We start from the raw sequence: 18,054 nt of genomic DNA, 5'->3' as shown, positions 1-18,054 counted from the left end.
AAATAATTGCCTATCCGCGCATCTCTACTACACACACACACTAAACTGTGTCCCATACTAAAAGTGCTGTTGAAATCCCAGCATGGAGGAGTGTGGCACCTGTGAGACGTATTTAAAGTTGCTGAAAAACGCTATAATACGAGACCTTTAAGATAAAAGCAAGCTCATTTCAGAGAGGATTTAGTAGCCCGATAAAGCCGCGACTATTGTACGCGGCGTAATTTACGACGTCAATATGTCAGCGGTGTCAAGTCGGCCATAACTCATCGTCAGCTCCGAGACACCTTCTTCGTAAAGAGTATACCTTTTATAGACTTTTGCCCCCTTCGCTCCTTCATGATATGCTTTTTCTCGCAGCCCCGAAGGCCTCGCTCGGTAACTGTGAGCCCGGCAAAGTAGCTATCGATCGCCACTCGACCGCCGTATTAACACGCCAAGCAGACAGAGGCGGCGGAAAGTCAGCCCGGGTGCTATCTGCCTTTTGTCCACCTCCCCCCCGTCAGGTGACTCGGTCATTTATCACGGCTGGATCTGCTCGCACCCTCGTCGGGTGTAATAAACCCCCCCCGCCCCGTCAGAGTGGTCCAACAGGTCTGAATCACTCTGTCACACCACCTTCCAGCTACGGCACGCATTAAATCAAGCAAGCGGAACATTTCCTAAGGCAGCCATTGCCTTTTAATTTCCTGAAGAAGCTTAAAATACCATTCATTACCACAACTACACATATTTGGTTTTTAAGAAGCCTCATAAATCAATAGTGGCCTGACTGCCATAATTATAACAAGTTAACATGTAATTTTCCAGACCGAGGCCGAAGAGTTTAGCATATGCAAACGAGGCAATTGGAATGGGGGCGGGGGCGCGGGGATATTAATGCGGAGAGGAACAGGTAACGAGGTGCGGGTTATGAATTATGCATCAAAAAGTGGTTGATCTTCAATAAAAGGAAATGAATTCAGCGTGTAATCTAATTAGTTGTGGAAGTCTATTATGTTGAGCTGCAGAAAGCAACTGTCCTTGAAAGGAAATGTATTTACACTGCTCGTTCGGTAATGTTAACACCGCCCCCCGCCTGCCCCCCCCTGCACCCGGCCCGACCACCGCCACTCAAGCGCCTTGTGTCTTTGTCTCTTTACAGCTCCAGACCCGGACGACCCCCGAAGAGAACCCAGAGCGTGACATCGTCGGAGAACCCTCACATCATGCCGCACACTGTCCCCGGTCTCATGTCCCCCGGCATGATGCCACCCACAGGTAGGATCGGTACCCCCCCATTGCAACCCTTCAACCCGTTTTCGTTCTTTATTCAAAGAAAAATGATACAATTAATTAATTTTTCAGACTTAGACTCGCTGACTTTGGCTAATTTTCTGTCATATTTAATGACCACACACCATACACCCCCCCTACACATTTCTATTACATATAAGATGTCCGGGTCCACTGGACCCGAGGCTAATAAAAGTGTGGAAATTGATGTTCTGTGTACCACACACACACACACACACACACACACACACACACACACACACACACACACAGCAGGCCTAGACAGGAGGAGGACAGAGTGTAGGTACACAGAACGTCAGAGGGTCAATCGTGCGACAAAATGAGAGCAGAGGCTAATAAAAGTGTGGAAATTGATGTTCTGTGTACCACACACACACACACACACACACACACACACACACACACACACACACACACACACACACACACACACACAGCAGGCCTAGACAGGAGGAGGACAGAGTGTAGGTACACAGAACGTCAGAGGGTCAATTGTGCGACAAAATGAGAGCAGAGGCTAATAAAAGTGTGGAAATTGATGTTCTGTGTACCACACACACACACACACACACACACACATACAGACACAGCAGGCCTAGATAGGAGGAGGACAGAGTGTAGGTACACAGAACGTCAGAGGGTCAATTGTGCGACAAAATGAGAGCAGAGGCTAATAAAAGTGTGGGAATTGATGTTCTGTGTACCACACACACACACACACACACACACACACACACACACACACACACACACACACACACAGCAGGCCTAGACAGGAGGAGGACAGAGTGTTGGTACACAGAACGTCAGAGGGTCAATTGTGCGACAAAATGAGAGCAGAGGCTAATAAAAGTGTGGGAATTGATGTTCTGTGTACCACACACACACACACACACATACACACATACACACACAGCAGGCCTAGACAGGAGGAGGACAGAGTGTTGGTACACAGAACTTCAGAGGGTCAATTGTGCGACAAAATGAGAGCAGAGGCTAATAAAAGTGTGGAAATTGATGTTCTGTGTACCACACACACACACACACACACACACACACACACACACAGCAGGCCTAGACAGGAGGACAGAGTGTAGGTACACAGAACGTCAGAGGGTCAATTGTGCGACAAAATGAGAGCAGAGGCTAATAAAAGTGTGGAAATTGATGTTCTGTGTACCACACACACACACACACACACACACACACACACACACACACACACACACACACACACACACACACACACACACACACACACACACACAGCAGGCCTAGACAGGAGGAGGACAGAGTGTAGGTACACAGAACGTCAGAGGGTCAATTGTGCGACAAAATGAGAGCAGAGGCTAATAAAAGTGTGGAAATTGATGTTCTGTGTACCACACACACACACACACACACACACACACACACACACACACACACACACACACACACACACACAGCAGGCCTAGACAGGAGGAGGACAGAGTGTAGGTACACAGAACGTCAGAGGGTCAATTGTGCGACAAAATGAGAGCAGAGGCTAATAAAAGTGTGGGAATTGATGTTCTGTGTACCACACACACACACACACAGCAGGCCTAGACAGGAGGAGGACAGAGTGTAGGTACACAGAACGTCAGAGGGTCAATTGTGCGATAAAATGAGAGCAGAGGCTAATAAAAGTGTGGAAATTGATGTTCTGTGTACCACACACACACACACACACACACACACACACACACACACACACACACACACAGCAGGCTTAGACAGGAGGAGGACAGAGTGTTGGTACACAGAACGTCAGAGGGTCAATTGTGCGACAAAATGAGAGCAGAGGCTAATAAAAGTGTGGAAATTGATGTTCTGTGTACCTCACACACACACACACACACACAGCAGGCCTAGACAGGAGGAGGACAGATTGTAGGTACACAGAACGTCAGAGGGTCAATTGTGCGACAAAATGAGAGCAGAGGCTAATAAAAGTGTGGAAATTGATGTTCTGTGTACCACACACACACACACGCACACACACAGCAGGCCTAGACAGGAGGAGGACAGAGTGTAGGTACACAGAACGTCAGAGGGTCAATTGTGCGACAAAATGAGAGCAGAGGCTAATAAAAGTGTGGAAATTGATGTTCTGTGTACCACACACACACACAGCAGGCCTAGACAGGAGGAGGACAGAGTGTAGGTACACAGAACGTCAGAGGGTCAATTGTGCGACAAAATGAGAGCGTTGACAAACAATGTTGCAACCTTGTGTGGGAACCGCAGGTGCAGAAACACAAAAGAAGAACCCCTGTGGGATGCAGAAACTGGCAGAGAAAGTTTCCGTGCAACGTTCATATTGTTGTTACTCAGTCAGCGTTTGTGGGTCTGATGGACCCCTTGCATTTTGTGGCTTTTAATGCCTCACAATCAAACACTTTTATGTTAAAATACTGAACGTTTATCCCAATAAACATAATAAAAATACTGAACAGATGTTTACCTTATCCCAATAAACATCTGTTCAGTATTTGAACATAAAAGTGTTTGATTGTGAGGCATTAAAAGCCACAAAATGCAAGCTGTAATATCTTACTGAGATCATTTAGGATCACTTAAAACAAGTAAAACACTCTAACATAAAATCTGCTTAGTGAGAAGAATGATCTTATCAGACAGAAAATAAGCAAATATCACCATTATTTGACATATTTCATCTTACTCAGACTTCAGTTTTTGCAGTGTACTAAAGCCTATCCAAGTGTACTAGTCAGGGTATTGCTGTCATGCTGGAACCTACTTGTGTTCTGGAAATGGCAACTGGTCTACCAAAAACATGTCTTCCGCCCCTGGAAAAAAAACAAAGCTGGTTAGGAGGAGTGATGATGATGATGATGATTATGATGATGGGCGGTGGGGGTGGTTTGCGGTGAATAAATTGAAGTGGAGATCTTTTCTCTCAGATTATTCCGGTAGATGTTGCATTTGTTGCCTTGAGTGCATTCTAATTAGCACGATTAAATCCACTCTCCCGCTGTATGTACATAGGCGCTGGTAGACGCTGGTTTTATCGCCACAAGAATCAACAACAAGCGGTTCGGGGTCCTGACGCCCCCTCAGGGCCAATAAGTCTTATTGCGACTTAATGCTTTTGTTCTATTTGCGGCTGGCTGGCTGCTTTGATGTCGGTGGCTTCGAGTGCTACCATTTGCATATTGTCGTGCCGCTCGCCTTCTTGGCACGTCTAACCACGTTATAGCCTTCTTGCGACTCATGTTCTCTGGCTGTAAATGATATTTACTGTATGTACTTGACATCATTAATCATCACCACTCCTTGGTTAAAGCGGACTCTGCTTGGCCAATCGCGAACTCGGGACGGAACGGTTTCGATAAATGTGATATTGTTCTCCCACTTTTTCCAAATGGAATGATCATATCGGGGGCGGTACCTCTGGATTGGCAGACCGGGGTGGTGGTTCCTCTCTTTAAGAAGGGGAACCGGAGGGTGTGTTCTAACTATCGTGGGATCACACTCCTCAGCCTTCCTGGTAAGGTCTATTCAGGTGTACTGGAGAGGAGGCTACGCCGGATAGTCGAACCTCGGATTCAGGAGGAACAGTGTGGTTTTCGTCCTGGTCGTGGAACTGTGGACCAGCTCTATACTCTCGGCAGGGTCCTTGAGGGTGCATGGGAGTTTGCCCAACCAGTCTACATGTGTTTTGTGGACTTGGAGAAGGCATTCGACCGTGTCCCTCGGGAAGTCCTGTGGAGAGTGCTCAGAGAGTATGGGGTATCGGACTGTCTGATTTTGGCGGTCCGCTCCCTGTATGATCAGTGTCAGAGCTTGGTCCGCATTGCCGGCAGTAAGTCGGACACGTTTCCAGTGAGGGTTGGACTCCGCCAAGGCTGCCCTTTGTCACCCATTCTGTTCATAACTTTTATGGACATAATTTCTAGGCGCAGTCAAGGCGTTGAGGGGATCTGGTTTGGTGGCTACAGGATTAGGTCTCTGCTTTTTGCAGATGATGTGGTCCTGATGGCTTCATCTGGCCAGGATCTTCAGCTCTCGCTGGATCGGTTCGCAGCCGAGTGTGAAGCGACTGGGATGAGAATCAGCACCTCCAAGTCCGAGTCCATGGTTCTCGCCTGGAAAAGGGTGGAATGCCATCTTCGGGTTGGGGAGGAGACCCTGCCCCAAGTGGAGGAGTTCAAGTACCTCGGAGTCTTGTTCACGAGTGAGGGAAGAGTGGATCGTGAGATCGACAGGCGGATCGGTGCGGCGTCTTCAGTAATGCGGACGCTGTATCGATCCTTTGTGGTGAAGAAGGAGCTGAGCCGGAAGGCAAAGCTCTCAATTTACCGGTCGATCTACGTTCCCATCCTCACCTATGGTCATGAGCTTTGGGTTATGACCGAAAGGACAAGATCACGGGTATAAGCGGCCGAAATGAGTTTCCTCCGCCGGGTGGCAGGGCTCTCCCTTAGAGATAGGGTGAGAAGCTCTGTCATCCGGGGGGAGCTCAAAGTAAAGCCGCTGCTCCTCCACATGGAGAGGAGCCAGATGAGGTGGTTCGGGCATCTGGTCAGGATGCCACCCGATCGCCTCCCTAGGAAGGTGTTTAGGGCACGTCCGACCGGTAGGAGGCCACGGGGAAGACCCAGGACACGTTGGGAAGACTATGTCTCCCGGCTGGCCTGGGAACGCCTCGGGATCCCCCGGGAGGAGCTGGACGAAGTGGCTGGGGAGAGGGAAGTCTGGGCTTCCCTGCTTAGGCTGCTGCCCCCGCGACCCGACGTCGGATAAGCGGAAGAAGATGGATGGATGGATGGATGATCATATTTACTGCGTTTTATCAGTCGACCATGTTTAGCTTCACAGAACAACAAACGTTGCTATTTTTAATAAACACGAGGGGTGTAACGGTACGTGTATTTGTATTGAACCGTTTCGGTACGGGGGTTTCGGTTCGGTTCTGAGGTGTGCCGAACGAGTTTCCGCACGGACATATTAAGTAGCGTAACGCACGTTGTGTAAACAATGCACACCGAGGCACAACACACGGCATGCTAGCAGCTAACTGGCTAGGATAGACTGACCATACGTCCTCTTTTCACCGGACATTAGAGATGTGCGGATAGGCAATTATTTCATCACAAAAGTCGTCATCCATCCGCCATCCACCCAACCAACATTTTATCAAAACCACACCCGCCCGCCATCCGCCAGTTGTTATATATCTAATATAGACGATGCAAGGCATTAGTGAGGTTATAAAGCTTTTGCCTGTTAAAGAAAGGAGACTGATCCAATGTAGCAGAGACATTCAACGCGTGATAATATTATTTATCATTATTATAGTATTATTGTAATTTCCATTAAGAAAGTGTTGACTATTGTTGCCAATGCCCTCAGATCAGGAGTGCGTTCCTCACACTCTGTGTGTGCAGTTGCAGCAAGCAGAACGAGGCTTTTAAGAAGTTAAAAAAATGTTTTAGAAAGACTAGGCCTATATTTTCGTTCGGTAAAAAAAAATGTTCTGAATTTATTTCAATGAATATTAACTTGTTAACGTTATAATGCTCAAATAGGGACGAGGGCGGCGTGCGCAGTGAAACAGTGAACAATTTCGCGACAAAGATGAACCTTTATTGATTGACATGACAAAATATCAGACAATCTCCATTGTCAACGACAGGCAGGAAAATAAAGATAAACACATAGTCTATGTTGTAGGCATAGGCTCATACGTTTTTTAGTTGAAATAAAAAAATAAATAAAAAATGTGCCTCATAAGCCTTAGGCTGTCAATCACGCGCACAAACTTAAATTATACAATAACATATGTATGTCATCTCTATTTAAACAAAAATAAATTAAATAAATAATAATAATAATAAATTGCCTGCAACTTATTGGCCAAGGCAAATAGCTGAAGGGGGGAAATCAAACCCATCAGACTGCACTTTATCATCAAACTTGAATTGCGCCACTTGTTGCTGGGACGCATAGGATTCTCTTGGCAAGATGTTGTAGTCGTGGGAATGATTGTCCTTGTTTCCGCCAAAAGGAAAGTAGATTTTCCTCTGCTGATCCGTCGAGATGGAAGTTTGTAGAGGAATAATCCTCTACTTCATCAACAAACACAGGTGTATCCTCCTCCCATTCTGTGAAGTCAATCATTTTCTTTTTTGGTGATGCACCATCAGCTCCACTTAAAGGACCGATAAAATCTATACGTTTTTCGTATGTTGGTAACAACATTTAACTATATATATATATTTCCGAATTGGTTCAACCGCAACCCGCCCGCATCTATTTAAAATCTATTTTTTTCGTCATGTCACGCGGACTCCGCGGTTGTGTCCACAAGCCGCGCATCTCTACCGGACATGTCCTCTTTTGCAAAGCTGTCAGGGCGGAGTTTCTTAAATGCCTCAAATGTCCGGCATTTTGAGTTAGGGTTGCGTGTATTTTCAATGTACGTTCAGGGTTAAGAAGGGGTTGAAAACAAAACAAATTGTGTGAGGGAGGGGCAGAGACAGAGAGAGAGAGAGAGTTATGATAAACACTCTGCTTTTTATCCATAGATTTATCACATTTTAATTTTTTATTATCTATAGCAGGGGTGTCAAAAGTGTGCCCCGGAGGCCATTTGCGGCCCACAGCTAATGTTTTAAAGGCCCACGGGACATTCTAAAAATACTATTCAAATAAACAAAAACATAACAAAAGTGAAATAAAAAAGGTTAAATGTAATTTAGAAAAAGTTGCAATGTTGACTAATAAAACAAAGCTGTTTTTTTTCTCTTTCAAACTGTCATTGCTCAAAACATAATATTGAATCAAAATCAATGTTATTATGAATTATTGACCTATCCAAGGTTCCCATTACTTCACATCAAGTATTACACTAAGAAAAATATTTTTGGTGGAAGATTTTGCAAATTTGGTAAATAAATAACCCAAAAATGTATATTTTGTTGTTTTCTTACTGTACCGGAAATGAACCAAACTGTGACCTTTAAACCGAGGTACGTACCGAACCAACATTTTTGTGTACTGTTACACCCCTAATAAACACCAATTGTTATTTTTTTATGCTGCAACAAAGTAGTGAACGACTGGCAAAGTGCGAGCTGGACATGCAATTTTTGTCTCATTCCTTGCGGGTATAAAATGTTTTCAGTAAAACTAAAAAATAACTAGATATAATAGAGTGTCCGCTCTGAGATGGGTAGGTCGTGAGTTCAAACCCCCGGCCGAGTCATACCAAAGACTATAAAAAATGGGACCCATTACCTCCCTGCATAAAGGGTTGGAATTGGGGGTTAAATCACTAAAAATTATTCCCGAGCACGGCCACCGCTGCTGCTCACTGCTCCCCTCACCTCCTAGGGGGTGGAACAAGGGGATGGGTTAAATGCAGAGGGTCATTTCACCACTCTGAGTGTGTGTGACTATCAGTGGTAGTTTAACTTTAATAAAACTGCTGTTATTTGCTTTCCATTGGAAGTCATAAGTATCATTAACTTGAAAAATTTTCAAGTTAATTTCGATTATTTAAAGTCTTGAATAGGGACTAAAAAAATCTAATATATTTTTTAAAATGCTTTTGTTGCATTTCGTGCAGAATTAAAAAAAAAACAACTGGTTATACCTTTTTTTTATTATTCTATAAAATGTTCTTTCATTGTATTTTAATTGTTTTGGTTTAAATTGCATTTAATTGTATTTTATTCATAAAATTGTACCAGTTTTAGAAGACTTCTTAGTGTTATTTTGTTGCTATTTTCTCTGAAGTGCTATTTATTATTTCAGCAATATAAAAGCCCTCTGCACATGAAATAACACCACTTAACTAACACTCTTTTAATCTAATATAGTAATGCTGCCGGAGGCTGAGCCAATCAGGGGCCAGGATACAAAACAGTGCGCTCTGATTGGTTCGGTCCCCTCGACGTGGCCAACATTAATGTAGTATTGCTATTTTTAGTTTGTTTAGCATTTTGTATGCTCGTAAATATTTCATTTAGGACCAAAAAAATTGTACGGCATGTTTAAAAAATTTTTTTTTAAATATTCTTTAAAATCCACGATGCATAGAAGCCGCAATATTTGAAGCGCAATGTGGGTGAGAAACGACTGGAAGTCCAAAAATCTCCCAAGACATTGAAAAAATTTTTCTAAATGTTTTTGTTACATTTTGCAGTGATTGTTTGAAAAAAAAAAAAAAAAAATGTGTGTTTCAGAAGATTTCCAAGACATTGTTACCATTATGAAACTTTATACAGTACTTGTTGCTATTTTAGCTAATGTGCTACTGAGAAATTAGCATAGCTTGAATCAATCACAGCAATTTTACATTTTCATACCTGCCAACTACTCCGGTTTTCCCGTAATTAGTACGGTTTTCATCAACCTATTCCGGGTTACGGTTGCAGTGATTAAAAAATACGGTTTTTCGTTAATTAATTAAAAAAAATTTTTTTTTTAAGTTTTATTCACGAAATCGCGTAACAACAATGACAATCGACACTGCTTCCTAGGGCTGGGCGATAAAACAATAACAATATATATCGCGATAGACATGTGATCAATATCAATAGAAAATGGGGTCGATAGAACGTTCGATAATTTCACTGAGTTCTGTTAGAAAAAAATAGGAAGAAATGCCGAGCCGGAACCGCACGGCATTCTGGGGGGTGTAGGCAGAGGAAGGGCTTTGGCCTCTCAACCTATCACGGCCGAGCCTGAACCGCAAGGCATTCTGGGAAATGCTAACAGGAAAAGAAAAAAAAAGCAACAACGGCGAGCTGACGACGAGGAGTGAAACAAAACGGGAATATGAGTGCGGCGGCACGAGAGGAAATTGTAAATAAAAAAAGGAAACGTCACGTCACCAGTTTGGCAGTATTTTGGATTTTTTAAGTCCGATACGAAAAAAAAAAAAAAAAAAAAAAAAAGTCCGATACGAATCAGAGTAATACTGTCTGCAAACTTTGCAAGGTCGTCGTCCCGACCAAGTCTGGGAACACGACAAACGTATTTTACCACCTGAGCCGCTCTCACCCGCTGGAGTACAGCAGTAACAAACAACCACAATCAAAACGTTATAAAGAAATAACGGATGCAGTGGTGGATCAATTAGCGAAGGACATGCTACCTACTTATATTTAAAATAAAAGTATTTAAATTCAGCCTTTTTTCTCCTGGTCTTTATTTAGAATATTTTTTTTTTTTAAATCAATAATTATCGATATCGACTGATATGAAACACTTATATCGTGATACATTTTTTAGTCATATCGCCCAGCCCTACCAGTGCTTCCCGTAACTTCCTATCGAGCCATTCCGAATGCCATGTGCGAGGCTATTTATAGCACCGCTGCCAAGCACGAGGCACCGGTTGCCATTGTTTCCAAACGAGCGAACGATCATGGAATCAGCCGGAGAAAAATCGCATACGAGTCTTAAACCGAAAAGGAAACCGCAGTCATTCCGTGAAGAATATTCAAATATTCATAATTATCCGTTCCAAAAAGGGTGAAAACTACGCGAATTGCACCTTGTGCAGACAGGATTTTTCGATCGGACACGGAGGAATTAGCGATGTAAAAGACCACGTTGGGACAAAAAAAACACAAGTCTAATGCCGTTGCTAGCGATACAAGTGGAAAACTTTCAACGTTTTTCGTCGCCCAAACAGATTCTTTGGATGTGATAAATGCCGAAGTTTTATTTACGGAGGCAATAATTGAGCAAACAAAAAGGTAATGACACCAATGTTATCTATTGGAATTGTTTAGTACTGTTATACTGTTAAAAGTGTTTATACTATTAAGTCCAAGTTGAAGAAATCTTGTTAAATGTTGACAGCATAACTACCAAAATACAGAAGTATGTCCTTAATATTTTTGCAGTGCTATTTCTGTTGAAAAGTTCAAATGATTACATTAGAGATGTGATGTGCCACTTTTCAAGTGTCTGATGGCTTCAATTAATTTTCATTCATTTTTCATATTTTGAATTCTTTTGAAAGGCTTACAAAAGAAAACTACATTTGAATTGTAATTCCATGCTATTGACAGGACTATTAATTTTAATGAAGTTAGCTTACCATGTTTACTGTCAAGACTTGGACTATGGTGTGGTTTGTTCTCCCGAGGTGCAAGTGAATTGGACTGGTCACGGCATGAAGGTAAATACATAATTTAATAATAACACTCAAACGAACAAAAGGCACGCTCAAGGCGGATGTACAAACTTGACTAATGAAAACAAAAGACTTGCACGGGGGCAAAAAAACTATGAACAATTAAACAAAACACTAACTGTGGCATGAATCGAAACAAAACTTACTTGGCATGGACATGAAGTGCGCAGCGGAGGACAGAGTGTGACAGGGGGCATAAATGCGGGGATGTCGTCAGGACGAACAACAGAAAATGAAAAGCTTAAATAACACAGACATGATTAACGAAAACAGGTGCGTGACTCAAAACGTGAAACAGGTGCGTGACGTGACAGGTGAAAACTAATGGTTGCTATGGTGACCAGACAAGGGAGTGAAAAAGACAGAAACTAAACAAAACATGACTTAAAACAAAACATGATAATACAGACATGACATTTACAGTATGATAATTGTGATAGAAATGTGAATTTTAGGCACAGAATATTTTTTTACAATTGAACAAGGCAGTAGATTATACAAGCTTGGACAGAAAGTTAATTTTTTTTTTTTTATGGAATTGTTTAGTACTGTTTTACCATTTGTTTACTGTAAAAAGTGTTTATACTTTCAATGAACAAATTGAAGTCTTGTGAAAGGTTGACAGGATAACTGGCATTAACTGTCAAAATCATTTCAAACTATTGAAGTTAGCTTACAGAAAATCCGGGAGGGTTGGCAAGTACCGTATTTTCCGCACTATAAGGCGCACCTAAAAACCACAAATTTTCTCAAAAGCTAACAGTGCGCCTTATAACCCGGTGCGCTTTATTACGATTAATTTTCATAAAGTTTCGATCTCGCAACTTCGGTAAACAGCCGCCATCTTTTTTCCCGGTAGAACAGGAAGCGCTTCTTCTTCTACGCAAGCAACCGCCAAGGAAAGCACCCGCCCCCATAGAACAGGAAGCGCTTTAAGCAACCACCCGCCCCCGGAAGAAGAAGAAAAAACGCGCGGATATCACCGTACGTTTCATTTCCTGTTTACATCTGTAAAGACCACAAAATGGCTCCTACAAAGGACAAGGATCCGGTTCATAAAAAGACGCAATCTCTCCATCCGCACACGGATTACTACCGTATTTCACAGCAACTGATATTCCTGTGAACTGCACTGTGGAACGGGAGCACGTACGGTGAATATTCGCACCACAGGGAATGAGAAGTCATCCTTCACTGTGGTTCTAGCTTGCCATGCTAACTTCCACCCATGGTGATATTCAAAAGGAAGACCTTGCCAAAAGAGACCTTTCCAGCCGGCGTCATCATAAAAGCTAACTCGAAGGGATGGATGGATGAAGAAAAGATGAGCGAGTGGTTAAGGGAAGTTTACGCGAAGAGGCCGGGTGGCTTTTTTCACGCTGCTCCGTCCATGTTGATATACGACTCTATGCGCGCCCACATCACAGATGGTGTCAAAAAACAAGTGAAGCACACAAATACAACACTCGCCGTCATTCCGGGTGGATTAACCAAAGAACTCCAACCGCTGGATATTGGTGTCAACAGGGCATTCAAATCACGAGTGCGAACGGCGTGGGAAAAATGGATGACCGAAGGCGAACACACCTTCACTAAGACGGGCAGACAACGCCGGACGACATACGCCAACATCTGCCAGTGGATTGTAAATGCCTGGGCAGATATTTCTGTCACAACTGTGGTCCGAGCTTTCCGGAAGGCAGGATTCACATAACTGCTGCACAACAACAGCGACACTGAATCCGATGACTTCGAAGAGACGGAGCCGGCCATTTTGGAACCCACGCTTGCGCAACTTTTCAATTCGGACACCGAAGACGAAGAATTCGAAGGATTTACCGGTACGAATGAAGAATAACTTCAGAAAGTGAGCGCTATGTTTATTTTGTGTGTTGTGACATTAACGTTCGAGCAACATTATGTTGCTATTGCTCTACACCATTTTGAATTTTACTATGTTTGTGATTGCACATTTGCGTACATTTTGGGACAGAGTTGTTAGAACGCTGGTTTTCAATATATTATTAAAGTTTGACTGAACTATCTGACTGTTTTTTTGACATTCACTTTAGCGCAGCGTTTTTTTGACATTCACTTTAGCGCAGCGTAGGCGCGGCTTATAGTCCGAAGCGGCTTATTGGTGGACAAAATTATGAAATATGTAATTCATAGAAGGTGCGGCTAATAATCCGGTGCGCCTTATAGTGCGGAAAATACGGTATGCAAAAAGATATAAATTTTAGGGTTAGGGTTAGGGTTAACCCTAACCCTAACCCTAACCCTAACCCTAACCCTAAACCCTAACCCTAACCCTAACCCTAACCCTAACCCAAGTATGATTCCTTGGCTGACGAAAGCTTTTAGATTAAATTACCGCACATTGTCGCTTTAACAGACTTGCAGTTATCTGTCCTTTTTTTTTTCTGTAACATTAGCCTGGAAGTGTTTTTTTCTTTTCTTTTCTTTTCTTACTTGTCCTGCAGGCAAAAAAAAAAAAAAAAGCATTGTGTTTGAGGTGTTTGAAAGCCAACACCAAGCAGAGGACGGGCACATCCTCGCCATTCCCCAACAATGGAAGGCTCACTTGCTTTGAAGGCGCAGGGCGAGGTCGGTCGGGCGGCGACGGCAACTTAAAGGCCGAAGTGAAGGCGGAGGAGGACAATGATGAGAGAGAGCCGTGTTATTTAGTGGAACATAAAGCAACACAGACGCCTTTTTGATATCATCCCCTTTAAGCCCGGGGGGACGCTATGATCTTGACATTTAGTCGAGGCAGTCGGGGGGGGCACAGATAAAGTAATTGACTTTTTTCTTTGTTCTCATAACTGCTTATTCGCTAACTGTGACCCGGGCCAACGCAACTTTTCCAGTTGTAATTGAAAGCTTGCTTTTTTTTTGGATGATAGCATTAGGCGCTAAATGTCAGCGGCGTTGCAGACTACGACCGTCCTCTAATTGGATATAATTGACCACACATAAGCTGGCATCCAAGCAGGCGGCTAATTGACGGCGCCGTCGTCGGTCGCGGGGGAGCGCTGATTGATGAGAAAATGGCGAAAATGTCTTAAATAGTTGTCGTGTCACGTCCGATTACTTCATTTCTCGCTTGAGTCGGCGCCCGAGCACGGATGGATTGCGGGGCGGCGGCCAAACCGCAGGCTTTGTTGAAAATTGACGAGCTTGACGTCCGCCCGGTGACGGGTTTAGGTCTGAAAGGTGAAGTATTTTATTTTGTTTTTTATATTAAAAGTAATCACCAAAATGATGCTGCTCACTGCTCCCCTCACCTCCCAGGGGGTGGAACAAGGAGATGGGTCAAATGCAGAGGATCATTTCACCACACCCAATGTAGGGCCGGGCGATATATGGAATATACTCGATATATCGCGGGTTTGTCTCTGTACGATACAGAAAATGACTATATCGTGATATTCGAGTATAGGTTCTCAGTAGAGATGTCCGATAATGGCTTTCTTGCCGATATTCCGATATTGTCCAACTCTTAATTACCGATTCCGATATCAACCGGCTTCGAAGCAATTCTGGACCACCATCCGCCGCCTCAGGAAGGGGAAGCAGTGCAGTGTATGGTGAGGATGGTGCTCTGCTGACCTCGACTGCGGATGTTGTGGGTCGGTGGAGAGAATACTTCGAAGACCTCCTCAATCCTACCAGCACGTCTTCCTATGAGGAAGCAGGGCCTGGGGAATCTGTGGTGGGCTCTCCTATTTCTGGGGCTGACGTTGCCGAGGTAGTTAAAAAGCTCCTCGGTGGCAAGGAGAACCGCCCGTAGTTCCTTAAGGCTCTGGATGTTGCGGGGCTGTCTTGGTTGACAAGACTCTGCAACATCTGGTACCTCTGGATTGGCAGACCGGGGTGGTGGTTCCTCTCTTTAAGAAGGGGAACCGGAGGGTGTGTTCCAACTATCGTGGGATCACACTCCTCAGCATTCCCGGTAAGGTCTATTCAGGTGTACTGGAGAGGAGGCTACGCCGGATAGTCGAACCTCGGATTCAGGAGGAACAGTGTGGTTTTTGTCCTGGTCGTGGAACTGTGGACCAGCTCTATACTCTCGGCAGGGTCCTTGAGGGTGCATGGGAGTTTGCCCAACCGACACCAGCAGATGACATGGCACCCCAAACCATCACTGATGGTGGAAACTTTACACTAGACTTCAGGCAACGTGGATCCTGTGCCTCTCCTGTCTTCCTCCAGACTCTGGGACCTCGATTTCCAAAGGAAATGCAAAATTTGCATGGTTGGGTGATGGTTTGGGGTGCCATGTCATCTGCTGGTGTCGGTCCACTCTGTTTCCTGAGATCCAGGGTCAACGCAGCCGTCTACCAGCAAGTTTTAGAGCACTTCATGCTTCCTGCTGCTGACCTGATCTATGGAGATGGAGATTTCAAGTTCCAACAGGACTTGGCGCCTGCAGACAGCGCAAAATCTACCCGTGCCTGGTTTACGGACCATGGTATTTCTGTTCTAAATTGGCCCGCCAACTCCCCTGACCTTAGCCCCATAGAAAATCTGTGGGGTATTGTGAAAAGGAAGATGCAGAATGCCAGACCCAAAAACGCAGAAGAGTTGAAGGCCACTATCAGAGCAACCTGGGCTCTCATAACACCTGAGCAGTGCCAGAAACTCATCGACTCCATGCCACGCCGCATTAACGCAGTAATTGAGGCAAAAGGAGCTCCAACCAAGTATTGAGTATTGTACATGCTCATATTTTTCATTTTCATACTTTTCAGTTGGCCAACATTTCTAAAAATCCCTTTTTTGTATTAGCCTTAAGTAATATTCTAATTTTGTGACACACGGAATTTTGGATTTTCATTTGTTGCCACTTCAAATCATCAAAATTAAATGAAATAAACATTTGAATGCATCAGTCTGTGTGCAATGAATAAATATAATGTACAAGTTACACCTTTTGAATGCAATTACTGAAATAAATCACGTTTTTCAAAATATTCAAATTTACTGGCTTTTACCTGTACATTTCCATGATCAGAAAGGAGCAGATGGAAGAATAATATTCTTATATTTATCTGCCCCCCTTTTTTAACACAAATTATTTTAGATGACTTTATCACTGTTCCCTCCACCAACACCCCAACTCCAACATACTTTTAATTTTCGTTTAACTGTGTGTCTTTTTTTCAAAAGGATTTACACACTTTTCCAAACACCACGTTCAAATTTCTTAATTCCTAGATTATTTGCAAAATGACACACTTCATCAAAACATATGGCCGTTCATCAAAATAAAGCATTTTCTAAACTTGCGTGTTAATAAAAATCTATTGCAACATTTCAAAATGAGCCGATTATGACAACTACTGTCCAGTTGACAATAAGTTGCACCTGCAACAAGTTTGATGGCAGTAGTGTCTATGGCATGTTGAGGCGCCCTAAAAAGTGTTTGTACTGTAAGTAGTGTACTGATTACACAGTAGCTGTTTGATTGTAACACCTGACCTGGCGACCCACCACCAAGTCCTCCCTCCGCCCTCCCTTGACTCTTGAACTTTTTTTTTTTTTTTTTTGTGGTATTCTGGGGACATGTGGAAGGGGGGATCCTGTCATGTTTTGTTTAATCATGTTCTGTTAGTTTTGGACTCCCTTAGTTCCTGTTTTGAGCACCTCTGGGTTTGTTTTGGTTACCATGGGTACTAATTGGGTTCACCTTCCTGATTTCCTATTATGCAGCTCATTTTTATTTGACACTTATTGAAATATCTTGTGTGACATCATGCACAAAAGTGCACTAATAGCTTGTTTTAAAATGTCTCTGACAATCTTGCACTTTCTGTTTGGAAATTACATGAATGTTTGTGCTTAATAACTGTTTAATAAATACACTTTTACTTGTGATTTCCCATTTTGTAAGATTTAGTCCAGCATGTTGTGCCTAATCCTGATACTAGGATAATGAAGAACATGTATGGGTGTAACAGTATTGTACATATTTTGGTTTCAAACCTTTTTAAAAATGTTTAACTGGGATCGCATTGTTATTTAAATCAAGCGCCGCCTTCTACATCTTTTTTTCATTGCTTACACGCGCTAAGCAGAGCAGCGAGGCCCGTGTTGGAACACATTGTTAACACATGTACTCCTGCCCTTGACACTTCTTCCATTTCAGAGAGGACATCTTAATGTGCTTAGCTTCCCATTTAATGGCAAATACTCTCATATATGCAGCGCATGTGAAAGCACGTGTAAGTGCGTGTGCAGGAAGGCTTTTTGCACTGGAGCTTTTCCAGTTGCTGATGTATCATATACACACACACACACTCTTGTATTTCTTACCTTCTTGAGACCTCCGAAAAAATGCCTACCTCTTTAGGACCACCCTTTTCTAGATATATAAAGATGTGTATTTACAACATTAATAATATATACATACTTTTCAAATATAAAAAAGCTTGTTGTGAAAAATGAGTTGGAATTTCACTTTGGAGCAATGTTCACGGACTCTAGTATTTGGCTCTCTATTAGATGCAATGGTTTTTTGATTGGGACCATGATTTATGTCCTATCTTGTTCACCGG

The 18,054-nt window shown here is 43.2% G+C and overlaps 1 protein-coding gene across 3 annotated transcripts in view; it reads left to right on the top strand.

Moving 5' to 3' along the window:
- dachd (dachshund d) overlaps positions 1–18,054 on the top strand; it is a 570,949-nt gene that overhangs the window by 300,072 nt on the left and 252,823 nt on the right. For all 3 annotated transcript variants that reach the window (XR_012050790.1, XM_061970732.2, XM_061970731.2), the window contains exon 2: positions 1,142–1,257. Coding sequence is in view for 2 of the 3 variants with exons in the window: in XM_061970732.2 (XP_061826716.2) it covers positions 1,142–1,257 (116 nt within the window). In the remaining variant the exon portion in view is untranslated. The remainder of the gene's footprint in view (positions 1–1,141; positions 1,258–18,054) is intronic.

Source organism: Nerophis lumbriciformis, linkage group LG13 (assembly GCF_033978685.3).
Source record: "Nerophis lumbriciformis linkage group LG13, RoL_Nlum_v2.1, whole genome shotgun sequence".
NCBI lineage: Eukaryota > Metazoa > Chordata > Actinopteri > Syngnathiformes > Syngnathidae > Nerophis > Nerophis lumbriciformis.
This window is presented reverse-complemented; position numbering and strand designations above follow the sequence as displayed.